General features: G+C 45.3%; 1 protein-coding gene across 3 annotated transcripts in view; it reads right to left on the bottom strand.

Moving 5' to 3' along the window:
* Positions 15,033–18,091, bottom strand: part of SQRDL (sulfide quinone reductase-like (yeast)) — a 53,387-nt gene continuing 50,328 nt past the window's right edge. For 2 of the 3 annotated variants that reach the window (XM_018054156.1, XM_005709671.3), the window contains exons 8-10: positions 17,241–17,308; positions 16,560–16,738; positions 15,041–15,363 (exon numbers count right to left, since the gene is read on the bottom strand). In XM_018054156.1, coding sequence (XP_017909645.1) covers positions 15,306–15,363; positions 16,560–16,738; positions 17,241–17,308 — 305 coding nt within the window. In that variant the 3' untranslated portion in view covers positions 15,041–15,305. Of the gene's footprint in view, positions 15,364–16,559; positions 16,739–17,240; positions 17,309–18,091 lie in introns of all 3 variants that reach the window. The other variant, XM_018054155.1, reaches the window with a different exon arrangement.

Here is an 18,091-nt window from a genome sequence, read left to right as displayed (position 1 = left end):
ACTTGGAAAATGTGAACTTTAAAGTAATAATAGGGTTTACAGTCCATTGAATAAAATGAAAATCCATGAAACCTTAGAGATGAAAGAACAAAGAAAAATGGAAAGCTCCTCCTTACAGTACAATGTCAATTACTAAATGTAGCTGGAATGATGGAAATAGAAAATCACCATTTGTCAACCATCATGGAGGGTATCAGGCTTCCCTGGTGGCGCAGTGGTAAAGAAACCAACTGCCAAGGCAGGAGATGCAGGTTCAGTCCCAGGGTTGGGAAGATCCCCTGGAGGAGGGCATGGCAACCCACTCCACTGTTCTTGCCTGGAGAATCCCATAGACAGAGAAGCCTGGTGGGTTACAGTCCATGGGGTCACAAAGAGACAGACACAAACACACGCGTGGTGGTTATTTAGGAAAGTGCCGTTTGGGGGAGAAAGATTCACTGTACTATTTAGAGGTCTTGAGGCATCATATTCACTGCTTACTTTTAATTAGTTCAGAAAAAAAGAAGAAAAATCATGACTCTATACAATAACAAGGTTGTTTTTTTTTTTCAGTTACAATGAGATATGTGTAAAGCACCTGATATAAGGTAGATCCTTACTTCAAGTTAGTTGTCTCGCCTCAAGAAATTAGGAGGAAATACTAAGGCTCTTCTACATACTGTATGAAATAAAAGACTGATACCACATGAACTCTTTAACATACAAGAGAAAGGCCCCCAGGAAGATGGCAGTGATAATAACTGGCATTTAGCAACATGCAGCATAATGATAGCTCTTCTTGGATTACAAAGCACTTTTGAGTTCATTATCTTATTTTATCCTCAGAGTACCCTGGAGAGATGGGCAATTATCCTTATTGTTGCTATTTTTTATATCATTATTACAGTTTTTAGTAGGAAGAAATGGCAGTTCAGAGGCCTCAGAGTGGGGCTAAATAAATAATATTTTCAGTGATGGCTTCCCTTTTCAAGGAGAGAAGCAAGATTGTACTCATAACTTGTACACACACATACATAGCCACAAGCCTAATATTCCCTAGACTCTGCACCTCTCAGGACCCAAAGGAAAAGGCTATAATTGTGCACTCAGTAGGGAGCTGGTCCAGCCCAACCTTATGTTCCTGATAACGGGGTCAGTGACCCTCCCTACCCAGCTGCATGTCTCTCTGGTCTCCCGCATGTCCTCCCTCCACAGGCACCCTTCTCCAACACAGCACACTTGCTTTAGTTCTGGAGCTGAGGTTGGAAGAATGCATCAACAGAGACTAGAAGGGACACAAACAGAGGAATCAAGAAAACTAAGTCACAGACTATACGATATCACTTATACGTGGAACTCATAGAAACAGAGAGTAGAATGGCAGTTAACAGGCACTGATGGGTGGAGAAAAGATGACACTGTCAAAGGGTAAAAACTTCCATTTAGAAGATGAATAAGTTCTGGAGATCTAATGTATGGCATAAAGGCTACAGTCAATAACACACTATTACATAATTGAAAGTTGCTAACAGAGTAGATCTTAAATGTTCTCACCACAAAAAAAAAAGAAGTGGTAATTATGTGATGCAATAGGTTAGCTAACAATCTGATGGTGATCATTTTGCAATGTATGACTGTGTTAAACCAACACTTTGTACCACATTATATGTCAATTATATCTCAATAAAGCAGGAAATAGATATCAATGTTACAAAAGACAAAAAAAGGCTGTGGAAATGTTCCAGATTAATGAAAGCTAAAGAGACATGACAACTAAATGTATACCTGACACTAGGCTAGATTCTATATGAGAAGGTAGGAAGTGCTAGAAAACACAGCTGATAAAATTGGAATATGGACATGGATTAGGTAAAATACTGTATCACTATAAATTTGTAAGGTTAATCGTATTGTGGTTACATAAGAGATTATTCCTATTGTAGTACACCAAGTATTATATAGTTCAGTATTTAGTACATCGTGTTAATAGTATTTAGGGTAAAAAGCCATGATGCATGTAATTTACCTTTACTCAGAAAAAAAATATATCAATGAATATATACTATGTATAAATATATGTATACACATATATAAATGTGTGTATATGTATATAAATATGTATGTACAAAGATTCCATATATTCAGAGAGCAAAGAAGAAAGATAAAGACCATGAATGATACAGCAAGCAGGAGTAAAATGTTCCAACAGGTGAACTGGAGTAAAGGGTATACAGGTGCTATTTGCATTATTTTATGCTTGCAACCTTTTGTAAGTTTGAAATTATTTTCCAAAAAAAATTGGAAGAAAGAAGAGGAGAGATATGGTAGTCCTGGCCCTCAGGGCAAGGTTTAAGAAAGTCTAATGATCAAGATTCTTCCCAGGTGGTGCGGTGGTAAGAAATCCGCCAGCCAATGCAGGAGACGCAGGAGACACGGGTTCAATCCCTGGGTCAGGAAGATCCCCTGGAGGAGCGCATGGCAACCCACTCCAGTATTCTTGGCTGGAAAATTCTATGGACAGAGGAGACTGGCAGGCTACAGTCCATGGGGCCACAAAGAGTCCAGAACCACTGAAGACTGCGCTCACAGCACACAAACAAACGAGCAAGAATTCAGGCATATCTTTGGCCCTCATCAGACCCTTTACCCTAAACGTCTAACCTAACTTTTACACCTAAAAGTTTAGTGCCCTAAACTTTTTAACAATAACATTAATTTACATTAAAATGACTAGCACTTCAATAGCATTCTTGTGCTTACCAGACACCATTTTATGAGCTTAATGTATATTAACTCATGTAGTAATGGTTCACATACTATTATCCCATTTGATGTCATAAGCCCAACTTTATAAATAAGAAAAGAGTATAAACAAGTTAGCCCACAGCGCTCCGTGAAGGGAGGTCACCTTGGGTAAGTGGTGAAGTCAGTGCTCACACTTGCCTCTTTCTGATTATGTTCCTTTTTCCAATCCATATGCTTCCCAAACCTGCGAGAGCACCCAACTTACTCAAGAAGCCCAGATTCCTTAGTCCTCCCTCAGATTCACGGGTCAGCATCACCAGAACAGGGATCCAGAGGCCTGTTTCCGGTTTTGCTTGGTTGTCTGCCACCCTCTTCTGCTCCCATTAGGCTCCCCCATTGCCCCTGCTCCTAGCCATCCAGTGTCCCCCCAGACACACCCTCCCATCTGGCCTCTAGCCTCCTTCTATGGAAACACAGGCATCCAGAGTGCCTGGGTGCCCTGGAGGGTGCTAACCCAAGGACATCTATGGCCAACTGATTCCAGCTGGGGAGGGAAAAGGGCCCTTAGGCCAGTCCAACCTTTTATTTCACCCCCAGATGATGGGCATATGGTAGGCCCAGAGGATTCTGTGCTGATAGGCCACTTATCATACTCCCTTAATGGTAAAATGAACTGTTTAGCTGAAACAGCTGAATGAGCTGAAAAGTTGTTTTGTAGGACCCCTTGTCAGGAAACAGGCACTCTTTGAACCCTCGGATGATACTATCAGAAGCACAGGAAAAGCCAATGAATATGTGGTGGGATCAATTACAAAAAGGATAAATCACTGTTCCATACAGGGTGATAAAGGCCTGGGGGCATCAACTTGGCAACAAATGTCTGGATGGACTTCTTAAAAGTGGTACCATATCAAGGGCTCATCTTTTGTCTCTGCCATTAACATATTGGGGTATTCAGAAGTGACAAGAACTGGACCAGCTCTGGTAGGAGGGATCCCATGCAGAGCCTCCATCTCTACACTCTAGCTCCTCCATCCATGTGAGCACTGGGGCGATCGGAGCAGAGGCTGACAGACATCTACCAGATGAGTCAACCAGGAGTATCCTCTGCTGAGTACTGATGGTCAATACAAAGATGTGCCCGCCCCCAATATTCAGTCACAGGCTTCTTCCCCAGACTCCTGCTCCACACACCTAACCAGAATATTCACCACTGCCCAAAAGTCCACAGAAACAACCTCAGGCCACCTCTCCTTCCAAGAAAAACAGACAAGCAAGGGTACCACTCACAGCTCTGCCCACTGGCAGTGTCCGCCTCACCACAGCCCCAAGGCAACTCTTGAATGGGGCAGTAGTGTGACAGCAGTCTATTTCAGTCCCTGCCAATAGACCCATGAAGCCATGATGAGAGGTGGGCGAGACAGAAGTGCAGCAGAGGAGATGACACGGGGATGGGCGCCACCCGTTCATATAGCACAGATTTCCAGGCTTCAGCCCGAAGCGATCTAAACAGAATCCCCAGGCAAAGTCTATTTAAAAAGAAGGGAAAAAAGCCACACACGGCTGACTGCAATGTACCACCAGGTTTGGGAACCACAGATACACAGTTACTTAGCATCAAGACTCGACGTAGTACACAGTAAGGCTTCATCGCATAAGGTAGATAGGTCTTTGCCCTCCAGAAGCCTAAAGTCTGGTTGGAGAAATCAGTGGATATAAACTTCCTTAGTGAAGGGGTACAAACGATTGCTTTAAATGGATTGATAATTAGACTAGAGTGGTTACTTGCAATCAGAAATGGCCTGGTGAAATGAGGCAATCAGAAATGGCCAGTACCAATATTCTGCCCTGTAAAGAATAAGTAATTTAGACATGTAGACCTCTCAATCAGACCAAGAGTTGGGAGCAAGGAGAAATTGGGAGAGGGAAATAAAAAAAGAGGAAGACTGGTGCCTTCAGGTTATCTTACACAGAAGAAGGAGCTGCTCCAGACTTTAATCCCAAGTGTTATCAATTATAACACTTGCTATATTATTGGTATATGTCTTGGATAATCCAGGACAAGCCTGAGAGGAAGCTCCAGGTAAGTGTGAGGCTAGCATGCATGGGCAGGTGGTGTGGATTGCCAGCTGTAACTCACCAAGGCCTCTTGTGGCTTTACAGTTTCACCCCATATGTTATTGATGACCAACATCCCAGACTGTACAAGACTCCTAAATTCAAAAATTCTGCCTGTCACACCAGATGTAGCTGAATTCCCAGTTTCAGAAATGTGTTCATCCTACCTACAGCCCCATATTCCCAATGCTGTTCATTTCCTCAAATAAATAAACACATACATACATGAATACATACACACATATATATGGTGTTTATGTGGGTTTTACATTTGTCAAAATACATTGTGGGGGATTTTGGGGGGTGGCCGTTTCTTGTTTTTTAACTGGAGATAATTGCTTTACAGTGTTGTGTTGGTTTCTGCCCTGTGTGCGCGTATGCTTACTGTGTCCAATTCTTCAACCCCATGAATTGTAGCCCACCATGGACAGATATTAGCAAGAATACTGGAGTAGGTTACCATTTCCTTCTCCAAGCTATCTTCCCAGACCAGGGATCGACCCCCTGTCTTCTGTGACTTTGGCATTAGCAGGAGGATTCTTTACCGCTGAGCCACCTGAGAAGCCCTGGGTTTCTACCTTACAATAATGCAACTATACATATCCTCCATCCATGGGATTTTCCAGGCAAGATTACTGGAGTGGGGTGCCATTGCCTTCTCCGATATACACACATACATACATGTATATATATCCCCTCCCTCTCGAGCCCCCCCCCCACTCCCTCCCCTACCCCAACCCTCTAAGTCGTCACAGAGCACCAGGCTGAGCCCCCTGTATTATACAGCCGCTTCCCTCTAGCTATCTATTTCACACTTGGGAGTGTATATATGTCAGCCCTGCTTTCTCAGTTCGTGGGTTTTCCCCAAGGAAAAGGAAGACGCCTGGGACAAAGAAGAAAAAAGAGGTGCCCTCTTGTGGCTCTGCCCTGACCTTGTTGCTTCCTAGTCACGTGCGCCCGGGCAAGTTAACTTCTCTAATTTAAGCTTCAGTCCTTCATAAAACACAAGTAAAATGCCCTCCCTTATGGGCAATCACGAAGATTAAGAAATTGGACGCAAAGCCCCTAGCCAGGTGTCTGCCTCAACATACTCAAATTACACCCAATTAATAGCATTTTGGTTATGAGTGTAGTTATGATTGTGGCTGAGCCGACTCACCTCGCAGAACAGTTAAGGAAAAGGAGCGGGGCGCCGTCCCAGCCGTCCCCGCGGCCCCTGTGCAGTGCGGGGCGGTGGGGAAAGTGGTTGGACAGACGAGCAGACACCCCCAGGGACGCGGAGTTTTGGCTCCTCGACCCAGCGCTCACCTGGCCGCCAGCTAATCAGAAGCAGGTGGTGAACGCACGCTGCGTGCCATTACTTCAACCCTCGCGTTTCTAGGCCGCGTGCAGGCGCTCCAGGCGCTCCAGGTCTCCGGCGGGCGGCGCCCACAGCCCGGCTCTAGGACCTCCCCAGGTGCTCTCTCCCCTTCCCCGCTCCCTCTCCAGGGGCCAGCGTTTCACTGGCTTTGTCTTAGTGCCCACGGAGAGGTACTGGGAAGCTGAAAGGACTCTAGTTGACAGGTCCTGGCAGGAATCCCTCGTGTCAAAGGGCATCCTGGAGGAGATGCATTTCCCCTTTCTAGTTCGGAGGATGCTTCGCGAGTGCACAGAAGCACCCTTCCTGAGAGCGCAGGCTCCATTAGAGTCTAGGCTCCTCCGAGGGGCAAATGCATCTTACTCACCTGAAGACCCAGCAGTCGGCCAGAGAATGAGTGAACAAGTAGATGACTGTTGACAATGGAGAAGATAGGATGTGTCCACCTTCTTTTTCTTGTAGTAAAAAGAGGTTTTTAACCCTAGAATCTATCTCATTGGAGAATCAACACCTCTACCCCCATTCTCAGCCCAAGTGGTTCCCAGAGGGCTGACCCAATCCTCTCCCCCAAGAGTGGACACGGTGATTGGTTCAATAAAAATCACAAAGTCAGCTTGGATCCTCAAATCCAAGATTTTTGCCACTTTAACAGTTAGAGGGTGTGTGGGCTCTACAGACCAAGGAAGCCTGACCCTGCCCCACTTTGTCAGCCTATGAGGTGGTGTACCTGAGGAAGAAACCAACACAAAGAAACGCAGAGCAGGAACAGGCAGGGAAGAAATTGAGCCTCTGGATCCAGCCATGCCTGATCTCCTTCCCAGACTTCTAAGTACATAAGCCAATAAATTGCTGTTTTGCTACTTGGAAAAATAAGAGAACATGGACTAATACATTGCTCTTTTTTCTTTTACTCCTGAAAAGAAATACGACAGCACTGAACTAAGAGCAGCTTTTCAGAGTAACCCTAAGACACTGTGAGAACAGACTGAGATTCAAATTCCAGTTCTGTCTCGCATTTGCTTTGTGGTCTTGAAAATCTTTCTGTATTTTCTATATACTATGAACACAGAGTTCCTAGTCACAAATAACAGCCCTTTCCTAGATTTATAAATTGGATTCTAGGAGAATTTCATTTTAACCGCAACCATTCCAATTACTATGCTGTTTATACAGTTATTGATGTTTAAGTACCTGCAGTATTGTATTTGCACATAAACCATAAGAAGGCATTCCTCATTTAGGAGACAACCAATCAGTAGTCAGATATATGGTGGCTTCGTAGGATGTGAGAATACATTTACAAGAGGACTCACCAATTTGGAGGAAGTAAGCAATGAAACCAGTTTTGCTGGAGTGAAAAGGCCTCCATTTGCTGAGATAAGGAAGAAATAGGGTGGAGAGAGTTTTTTGCCACAGGCTTGTTAAATTTCAGGGGGTGGTCCGCAGCCAACAACGGGGCATCTATTCTGTGAGGAAGAGCCCTGACTGACCACTGAGACAGTAAACATGTGGGGGTAGAGGTCAGCACTGTCCCCTTCTCCACATCCTCCCATTCCCCCTGAACAGCAATTAAGTGACCACTGCCCTTTTAATGGTGGTGCTAGTGGTAAAGAACCCACTTGCCAATGCAGGAGGCATAAGAGACATGAGTTCAATCCCTGGGTCAGGAAGATTCCCCGGAGGAATTCCAGTATTCTTGTCTGGAGAATCCCATAGACAGAGGAGCCTGGCAGGCTACAGTCCATAGGGTCACAAAGAGACATGACTCAAGTGACTTAGCATGCATGATTCAATATAGCTGGAAGATGGAAGAGGAGCTTAACCCTTTGGCAATGGTGGGCTCCCCGGTCTATAGACATGAGACTTGCACAGGCTTGCAGGCATTCACCTGCATTGGTGGGACAAGTGCTGAGACCAGCGGGGCCAATATTCCTGCAATTTCTGCAGTCCCTTGAAAACCAGCAGTTCTTGTCCTTTATGCGCGTTTCCTCAGCTGCCCCTGGAGTTTTCCAGGAGCTGATAAACCTTTTCAGTAAAGAGCCAGCTAGCAAATATTTTAGCCTTTGAGGCCCACATGCGGTCCCTGTCACAACTGCTCCCCTCTGCCACGATAGTGCAAAAGCAGCCTGAGACAATAGGGACATGGAGGAAGATGGCTGTGCTCTAATAAAACTTTACTTATAAATATGGGCAGTGGGCTGAGTCTGGCTCACAGGTCATAGTTTGCAAACCTCTGCAATTTTTCATTCCTTTCTGCCTGCACTATTTATATATTGGTTTTGTTTGACCGACTGATACAGTCTCCTAAATCTTCATGATTTTTTCCCCTCCTCTCCTCCCTTTGCGCCTTAATTCAAGTCCTCACCATCCCTTGTTGAAGCTAGTTGGTCCTGGCCTTGGTCAGTCTGTCTGGAGTCTTTTCCTCAATAAATAGCTCACCCACGCTGCTACTACAGTCCCCTGTCATTCACATGTAAACTCCCTCAATAGCTCTGCACCTCTTTGAGTTTATTGTTGTGTCAGCTGTCTCAGCAGGAAGCAGATGATAGGGTCAAGTCAGGATAATTCACAATGAGCTTATGCACAAAGGTAAGCCAAGCTGGAGGAACTGCAGGCACAGTGCAGTCCCTCGGTAGCCAGGAAGCTGTTTCCACCCTTGTGCCTGCCAGGATGGATACAGGGATGGGGCATCAAACCCGAAAGGAAAGCGGGGCTTCTCCAGTCATCCGCTGAAACCAGATTTGTGGGCTTTGTTTTCATTTTGTTTGATTTTTTTTTAATCTAATTCTTCTCAGACTAGTTCTTCTGTAAAATACAATAAAAGATTATTAGAAAAAAATAAAATTTGAAAACACACATAAAATACAAGCCCCAATTTTTTATTATTAGATTCAACAGGTAACAGATATAAAATATCTGTCAAATTGCTATAAAAGTGTATAAACTCTCTCAATTTCTGTTCTTATCATAGGGCCAAGACAGGCCCGCCAGGAGAGAGCCAGAGGAGCGAGTGCCCCAACCTTACTCCTTACTCACCTCTCACTCCCACCACCTACCAAGCCCCACTGGTCAAACCCAGCCAGAAACCAGACAACAGGGACGATCATTCACACTGTCTGCGCTGGGCAGCCTCCCAGGGCAGAGAGCGGGATGCAGAATGCAAACGCGGGCCAGAGGAACAAAAAGCAATATCAGAGAGCCCAACCCAAGGTACCCCAGAATCCCATTTTCCACCCTGTCTTCTTCCTGCCGTCCAATATTCTTCCTACCCAAACCAAATTACCCATATTCCCATAGCCCCCCGCCCACAGCCCCGTACTGTTCTTCATGCCTGGAAGTTTTTACTCCTCTGCTCCTGGCCAAGTCTTCCTCATGCCTCAGGACCTTAGAGGTGATCATGGTCTAGGGTACTCAGAACATTTGTCCATCAGGCTCCTTCTTTAAGTAGCAAACCCCACTTCCCTACATATGAAGTAGGCACATGGCCAAAATGTAGTTGGCTCGTTCAGTTAACAAATATTTACTGAGAATTTAGTATGTGCTGTCCTGGGTCATAGTGTTCTAGGTCCTACTAATACAGCACTGAACAACAGAGCACTCATTCAGATAGGGGAAGCGCTTGTTTATTGACTGGTAATCATCATGATGGGCCTCCCCAATGACTCAGCGGGTAAAGAATGCAATGCAGGAGGCGCAGGGTCAGTCCCTAGGTGAGGAAGATCCCCTGGAGAGGGAAATGGCAACCCACCTCAGTACTCTTGCCTGAAAAACCCCATGGACAGAAGAGCCTGGCAGGCTACAGTCCAAAGGGTCGCAAAGAGTCGGACACGACTGGGTGACTATGCACGCAATCATAATCCGCCCCCAGAGCTGGGCTGTTGGCATCTGGAAAGCCCTGTTCTTTGTCCCATTAGGGAGGCCGAGCCAGGAGGAATGCATGAAGCCCTCCTCCCTGGCCACAGTCAGAAAGCATATTGGTCACAGAGAGTGACTCAGGGGGGAAGAGAATTGAGACGAAAAGAGAGCACCTTGATTACCTTGTGATACCTAGATCTAGTCAAGCCTGAAGTCTACACATGAGTTTCCCAGTTACATGAGCCAGTAAGTTCCCCCTTTTTCTTTTAGGCTTATTTGGCTTCGATTTGTGTCACTTGGAACCAAATGAGACCTGGTTAATACAAGGACTCAACTCAAACTTTTCCTTCTTCTCGGTATTTTCCCTGAATGCCTGGTGTAAGACGGCACCATTTGAAGGCTATGACCACATACAGATGGGACCTCGAGCTTGACGCTTCATGGAAAGAATCAAACAGAGCTCACAGAGGATAAGGACTCAGATTTCTGAATACCCAGGGGCCTTCAGTATATTAGATGCCCCCCCCAAATAATTGTGGAAGTAGCTAATAATGAATTCTTGCAGTCAGTGAAGCCCTATAACCAATAGTATATATCATATGTATTTATATACCCTGGAGAGATGAATTGACTGATATTAAGAGACTGAAAACAGGTCCTTCTGTGATCTGAACCTACCAGGGGCCCAAAGGGTTTCCCTAGGTCACACAGCCAATGGGAGGCAGATGTGGGATTCAAATCCAGTCTTGGATCCAAAATATGTATGCTTACCCACTACCCCGCGTGGGCTATAATGCTGACAAGTTCCCAACTCTGAAGGTCTGTCAAAATGAGGCACAGAGTTACGGCGGTAACAAGTGACAGAATCCATCTTTCTTGCTAGAATAAGGATGTTGGAGAGCTGTCATGACCCCATGTCTCCCAGACAGGGAAGAATTTCTAGTCTAAGGGGAGGCTGTATTTCTGAGTGCTTCATTCAACTACTAGAGTCAATGACAACAATAATAGCTACAGTCTATGTGCCAAACTGCTAAAAGCTCTACCTCAATTCATTTAATGCTTGCATTAGCTCTGCGAAGTAGGGATCATTAACCCACTCTACAGGTGACAAAGTGGCGATTAAAACATGCGAGAGGGATGCTATCAGCAGTCAGTGGGAAAGCCAAGACCCGAATCCTGGTCTATGGCTCCAAATCCTGTGTTCTGTCCATCTATGCCTCGAGAGATCCAAACCCAGTTTGTGACAGAACAGCACCAGGGTTCCTGCCTGTCTGCACTTCTGTGGGCCTGGGCGTGGCCCCAAATGGTACCTGAGGGATGCAATTACAATAGTTTTACTACATGCAAACATGGAAAATTTTAACTTCATTTAGGGTTGTTCATAGCATGCACTCCTCCAGGAAAGCTATTTTTCAAAAATCAATATTGGGGGAGAAAACTGTTCCATATGTCACCATCCATCCTTCTCAGCTGTGTCTTGTGACCTTTCTACCTGCCTCTTGCAAAGTACTGACCTTGACTTTCTCCAGCATAAAGACAAGCAATCTCCTTAACTACTTAGCAGTGAACCAAACCAGAGAGACCTGGTTTTCACTCATCTTTTCAGAAAGCCTTATCTCATCCAAACCATTGCTCTTGATCCCTCCCTTCCTGAAATGATCACAATGAGCTTATCTGAAATGAAAGCTTCATCTGTGGTCTTAGGGCATAAAGGGGGACTTTGCTTTAAAATCAGACTAAAGTTATCCTGTGCATGCAGACAATCAGAGGACCCACTCTTAAATGTTACATTGCAAAGCCACCTTCCTCAAAAGAACAATATTCCATATCTTTGATAATTCTACCTTCAGGATTGTTGGAGAATTACACATTTACATATATTTGTACATTAATTAATTCGCAGTTTTCTCAGCCAGGATAAATGATCTGTACACCCTGAGTAACTTACTCACCAATCTCTCCTCCTTACAACCAACCACTGGGCCTTCAACACATATTAAGTGTAAAACACAGGTCACAAAGCAGTACTTACAGTATGATCCTACTTGTTTTCAGGAACTTTAACAGCAATCATTAGGACATTAGAGAAAAAGACACCAAGATGCTATTAGTTGTTACAACTGGGTCATGGATTTGAAGTGATTTCTATTCCTTTTATTGATCTCCATTCTCTGAATTTGTCTACAAAATTTAGAAATAAGAGGTTTCATACCAAAATAATCTACTAAATCTGAAACCCTGTGTTCCCCCTGTTGACTTCAGTCTCACTTCCCTCCCTGGAGCTCAGTGGTCCCTAAGCTGCCACCCAGGTCTGTTCTCACTGTACCCTCAGTTCACCCAGGGCCTGACGCCAGGGCAGAAATTGAAAGGGAAGGAGCTCTGGGACAAAGGGTGGAGGCAGTGGTGGGGGGCGTGGACCCAAGAAGGGATTTCCCAAGCCAGCCGCCCTAGCCCTGTGTCACTTCTGGACTCTGGAGACATCAGCAGGATGGGACCTGCAACCTCACCCACCCCAGGCACCATCTTTGGAGAAACCGCCAGCTACCCTGGTCTTACCCCTCCCCATTTACTGCTGCTGACTGGAAAAACTGAAGGCAGTCCCAGAGCAGGGCCTCTCCCTTGAGCAAGCCCACATTTGTGGTTAAAAAGATATGGTTTCAGAAGTCAAACTTTTCTGGAATTCAGCGCATTTCTGATCTTTCCCATATCAAAGGAGCGAAAGCTAGAGAACAATGTACTGGTCACCAGTGGCTACTGCTCCCCCAGCCTTGGCAGTCAGTTCTACCCAGCATAATGTGAACTGAAGCAACTTCCTGATGCTTGGAGGTTTATTCAGAATACACAGTCCTAAACAGACACAGGAGATGCCAGCTCACCCTGTGAGGAATTTCAAAGTGACTCACCCAGGAGCCTTAGCCATTCCCAGAAACACAGCTTCACTCTTTGAAAATGCATTTGTGTCCACATTTAGGGACATTACTCCCAGGACTGTGTGGACCTTGCAGAGAAAGATCATTTTGGGTGAACAGCCCCCAGCTCTCCCTGACTTGGCAGCCCACCAGGAGCCAGGTTGCAGCCGGCTCAGGCAAGGAGCTCTGTAAAGGCCCAGGGACTCAGAGCAGGACAGAAAACCCCCACCTCTGCCTGTTCTCCAGCAGCACAGACTGAGAAACAGCACCAGCTGCTGTAGCACTGCTCTCTCATTCTAGAACCCGGGTGAGGGTGGGAGGGTTGAGTGCGATCACTACAGTGGTCAATAAAATCTATTGTCCAAACGGGACATTTGGAAAGTGAAAACTGGAGCGGGGAGCGGTGCTATTAAAGCTATGCCAGAATACTAGATGCTAAACAGGAAAACCCCAGACAAGCCAGAGTGTGGCCAGCCAGAAAACACGTCCCACTTCTATCACCAGATGAGAAGTCTGTTGCGAGGATGGTATGCCCTCTCCTCCTCAGAAACATGTGCTACTGAAGAAAATCTACTTTCCTAATCAAACCAAGGCCCTTTCCAGCAAGTTTCCCAGCATCCCAGGGAAAGGAGAGGAGACTATCACGGGAACAACGAGGCTGTAGCAGGGCCCTTATCTGTCTGGATCACAACTGCATCTCCAGGGCCAAGGCAGTGTTTGGCAGCTCATAGGAGCTCAGTAAATCCTTGCTAAATTAATGAACAAATGCCTGAGCGAGCTTCTAAAGCCATCCAGGAACTTCAGGAAACGAGAGACTTCAGTTCAGTTCAGTCGCTCAGTCGTGTCTGACTCTTTGCAACCCCATGAATCGCAGCACGCCAGGCCTCCCTGTCCATCACCATCTCCAAACTCACGCCCATCGAGTCGGTGATGCCATCCAGCCATCTCACCCTCTGTCATCCCCTTTTCCTCCTGCCCCTAATCCCTCCCAGCATCAGAGTCTTTTCCAATGAGTCAACTCTTCAGCATGAGGTGGCCAAAGTACTGGAGCTTCAGCTTCAGCATCATTCCTTCCAAAGAACACCCAGGGCTGATCTCCTTTAGAATGGACTGGTTGGACTTAGCAACCCTAAATAACACTGTTCTTCAAACTGGTAACAGTTTAGGTTTGAACTCTATTGCATAAACAGTTATGCAACTGCCCTTTGGTGGAATTTATAAATAAATATGAAACATGTGAAGCTTTCAAATACCAGGTTGAACTGAAACCTGAAACTGTAAGCTTCCAAATAAACTAATTGGAGAAAAAATAATTTTGAAGCTGCTGCTGAACTTCAAGTCAACTGAAACTACATCCTGCAGTGTTTCTAACATGATCTCATCCAAAATTTTCTTGACCAAAACTGGTACTGCATCAACCCCATCCTCACTAAGTATACATTCTCTGCAAAGCAGGGGCCATGAGAGAATTGGATTTGCAAGAGATTTAGTGGAGGAAATGTCTGTCAAGGCTAAAGGAGAAGGCACAGGAAAAGGCAAGGGAGGGCTTTCAGACCATGATGTGAGAGGGACACCTGCGAGGGGAAGGGAGAGGAAGAGGGGGAGGAAGGAAGGAGGGGTGGGAAAGAACCACCTCGGGCCTGGTGCACTTCTAAGTCTGGCCTGATGCTTTGGCCAGACTGATGGGCAATTCTGGAGCCAAAGTTGCCAGTAGAGGACTTACACGTCCTGTAGGAACAGGCCAGCATGAGCACCCTCTGTGTCAGTCACGGGTTGGGAGAACGTGGCCTCGGCACAAACACAGTCGAGGAGCAGAGGGGCAGCAGCCAGTCCTCTGTGTCCCCACAGCGCCAGCCCTAGGCCACATGTCTTCACAGCCTTCACAGGTACTGCTTCAAATAATACTTCCCCTGGAAATAACTCTTGTTTTTATAAATCCAGACAGGCTCTGGTGAAATTATGCCAGCTCTCAGTTGAACAGTCAAAGTAGGTAACAAGTAAACTATCCCACCACCACAATCTTTTCCTCCCTACAGCTAGAACTTTTTATATCACCAATCAAGATCAAATTTTCTCATAGAATCTCAATCAGTGGAAGCTTTTATTTAAAAAATAGAAGTCTATTTTATTTCATTTGAATGTTTCCAAATAATTAAGCTTGTCCTGAGCAGCCTGCATGAGAGCTGCCCGGAGGGACTGAGAAGGGAGGCATTTAGTCACTGTCATCCAGCAGTAAATTCTTTATAGGGTTGGGTTTTGAGTTCTTCGTGCTGCTCTTGGTCAATCCATGGCTGTGATTCCAGTCCAGAAGCCATCCAGGGAGAGCAAGGGCTGGGCCATCCTTAGCTCTGACCCAGATGGAACAATTTCCGCAGAAACGCTGGTCCTCCCCAGTAGCCCCTGTAAGAAATGACACAGAACAGTTCTTTGCATGGGAAAAAACGGGTGTGGCTTCAGGCAGCAGGATATTTAAAGGGAAGCCAGGCTGCTCACAGACACTGTTTCTCAGGCTATAAAGCAAGACTGACAGCAAGGCAGAAAGAACCCAGGTCTAGGAGGGTGCAACTGACCTTAACACTGACTTGCTATGTGAGCCTGGACATACTGACTCAATTCAGCAAAACTGTACGAAGCCTCTACTACGCGCAAGCTGCAGTCCTCTCTGCCTTGAGCAGCTCGTAAATTAGGTACAGGTCTGGGTTTCCAAACCTATTGGCATTTTGGACCATATCCTTCTCAATGGTAGGGGGCAGTCCTATTCAGCAGCATCCTTGGCCTCTGCTCACTAGATGCCTGTAGCATCCCCTCCAGCTGTAACAACAAAATATATCTCCAGATATTGTCACATGTCTCCTAGGGAGCAGAAGCATCCCTAGCTGAAAAACACTGGTGTCTACATTTTGACTTACTTTCTCAAAAGGTTTGGGAGAGTCAAATGAGATTTTTTTTTTTTGCAACAAGGAAGAAGAATTATTAAGTTTGTCACCGTTTACTTATTGAATGTCTACGATGCACCTGTCTCTTTATGTATTGTCTTATTCATCCCATCCTGTGAGGAAGACAATGTTCCTTTCATTTTACAGATAAGACACTTAAACACAGAGAGTTTAAGCAACTTGCCCTAGGACGCATAGCTGGTAGGTGGCAGAGGTGACTCAAACACAGGTCTCCAAAGCTTAGCTCTTAATTAGTATGTTTTCTTTTTCTTATGATAAAGTACTTGACAGGTCAAAGTGATTCACTATGATTATGATGATGATGATCTATGCAGCAGCAAGAGAGTGCCAGAGCATGAAAGACAGGAGAATTGGTCACTGCCGGTTATAAAAAGAAGACGCTGTGTCCCCGTGGGTGGGTGGTAGCCGTGCTAGGCTCCTTCTCTCACCCAGGGCAGCCTCTTGCCCACCACGTCTGGCTGAGGCTTCAGAACCCTTCTCAGACTGCCAATCTATGAGACATGACTTAGCAAGGTGCATCCCCTTTGCCTGCTCAGGGTCATATCTCCTGAAGCCGGAAGGCCTCCTTGAAACAAATCCCCTGTACAGGCTGTCGCAATCTGCTAACAGGTATGCCTCTCCCCCAGGTGATATACTTACCTCAGCATCAAATTCCAGTAGAGGAACGGCATCATGTCAGCCTTCATGAGGTACATGGAAAGTCTCTCTTTGCTCTGGTCAAAAGGGAAGGTTTCCAGGGGCTCGGCGTTGTAGTTAAACTCCGCAAGAATCACACGGTTGTAGCCAGTTACCAGCGGACACGACGTGTAGCCATCATACTGTGATTGAGACAGAGTTAGAAAGTGGCTTTTTTTCATGTGCTATCTAGACACCTTGGCTTCCCAGGTGACTCAGATGGTAAAGAATCTGCCTGACAATGCAGGAGATGCAGGTTCAATCCCTGGGTTGGGACGATCCCCTGGAGACAAAAATGGCAACCCACTCCAGTATTCTTGCCTGGGAAATCCCATGGACGGAGGAGCCTGGCTGGCTACAGTCCATGGAGTCGCAAAGAATCGGACACGACTGAGCGACCAAACCACCACCACCTAGACATCTTAGAACTTATTATTTACTCTGAGCAGTGGTAATGTTTTCCTTTTTTGTATATTCTACTTTGCACAATGAAAATATAGAAATTATATAACAAGGATATACTAAAGGCAAAAATTGAAGTGCCCATAATAGAGAAACTAAGAAAGCACCAAAACTGTGGGAAAAGTGTTCATCCAGAATGGAAGATGGTAAGTTGAGACAGTGATTCTTACAAGGCATACAAACCTTCTTCACTGGTCTTTGATTCTTCATAATCAGAGAAATTGTTCTGTCAAGTATTCCTGATTGGGCAGCTATATAAGATATGGAAAAGTCAGAAAATCAGAAGTGTCTAGATTCTCCAGGAAAACTAACTTGCAAATAATTTTAACGTGAAGAAGTTAAGAAGGCTCCATATCCCATCCCTCTAGATTGAGACTAGAACACAACTCAACCCAGTGATGGACTGTAGCTTTGCCAAGGACCAGACAAACCAACAGGACGGGTTCCTGAGGTGGCACAGTGGAGGCACAAACATACAACCCGAATCTGATCACAGGGAACTACCAGACAATTCTAAATTGCGGCATTTTCCATATAATACCCAACCAGCACTCCTCAAAAATGTCAATGTCGTGAAAGTGAAAAAGCAAATGTCAGAGGCTTGTTCTAGATTAAAGAAAACCAAAGCGACATGACAATCAGTGTGGAGTGTGGCCCTTGACTGGCTCACAGATTTAAGGGGAACTGGGGATGGTGGGGGGAAGAGTGGATAGGGAAAGCTAAGAAGGACACTTTTAGAAAAACTGAAGAAATTCACAATGGGTTGTATTGATGATTTTATAATGTGATGTTCAATCTCTTAGACATGAAAATGATCTTGTGGGTATAAAGGAGAAAGTTCTTCTTAGGAGACAGAAGTTGAAGTATTTGAGGGTGAAATATCATGATGTCAAAATTTACTTTCGGATGACTTTAAAAAAGGTACATAGAGTGATCAGACAAAATATTCATTTATTGGTTAATTATTATATCATATTGGTCACAAAATATGCATAATTGGTTAATACCTGAAGGGCATATGGGTATTCATTGTA

Source organism: Capra hircus, chromosome 10 (genome assembly GCF_001704415.2).
Source record: "Capra hircus breed San Clemente chromosome 10, ASM170441v1, whole genome shotgun sequence".
Classification (NCBI taxonomy): domain Eukaryota; kingdom Metazoa; phylum Chordata; class Mammalia; order Artiodactyla; family Bovidae; genus Capra; species Capra hircus.
The sequence above is the reverse complement of the archived record's forward strand: the minus strand, read 5'-3'. Positions and strand labels throughout refer to the sequence as shown.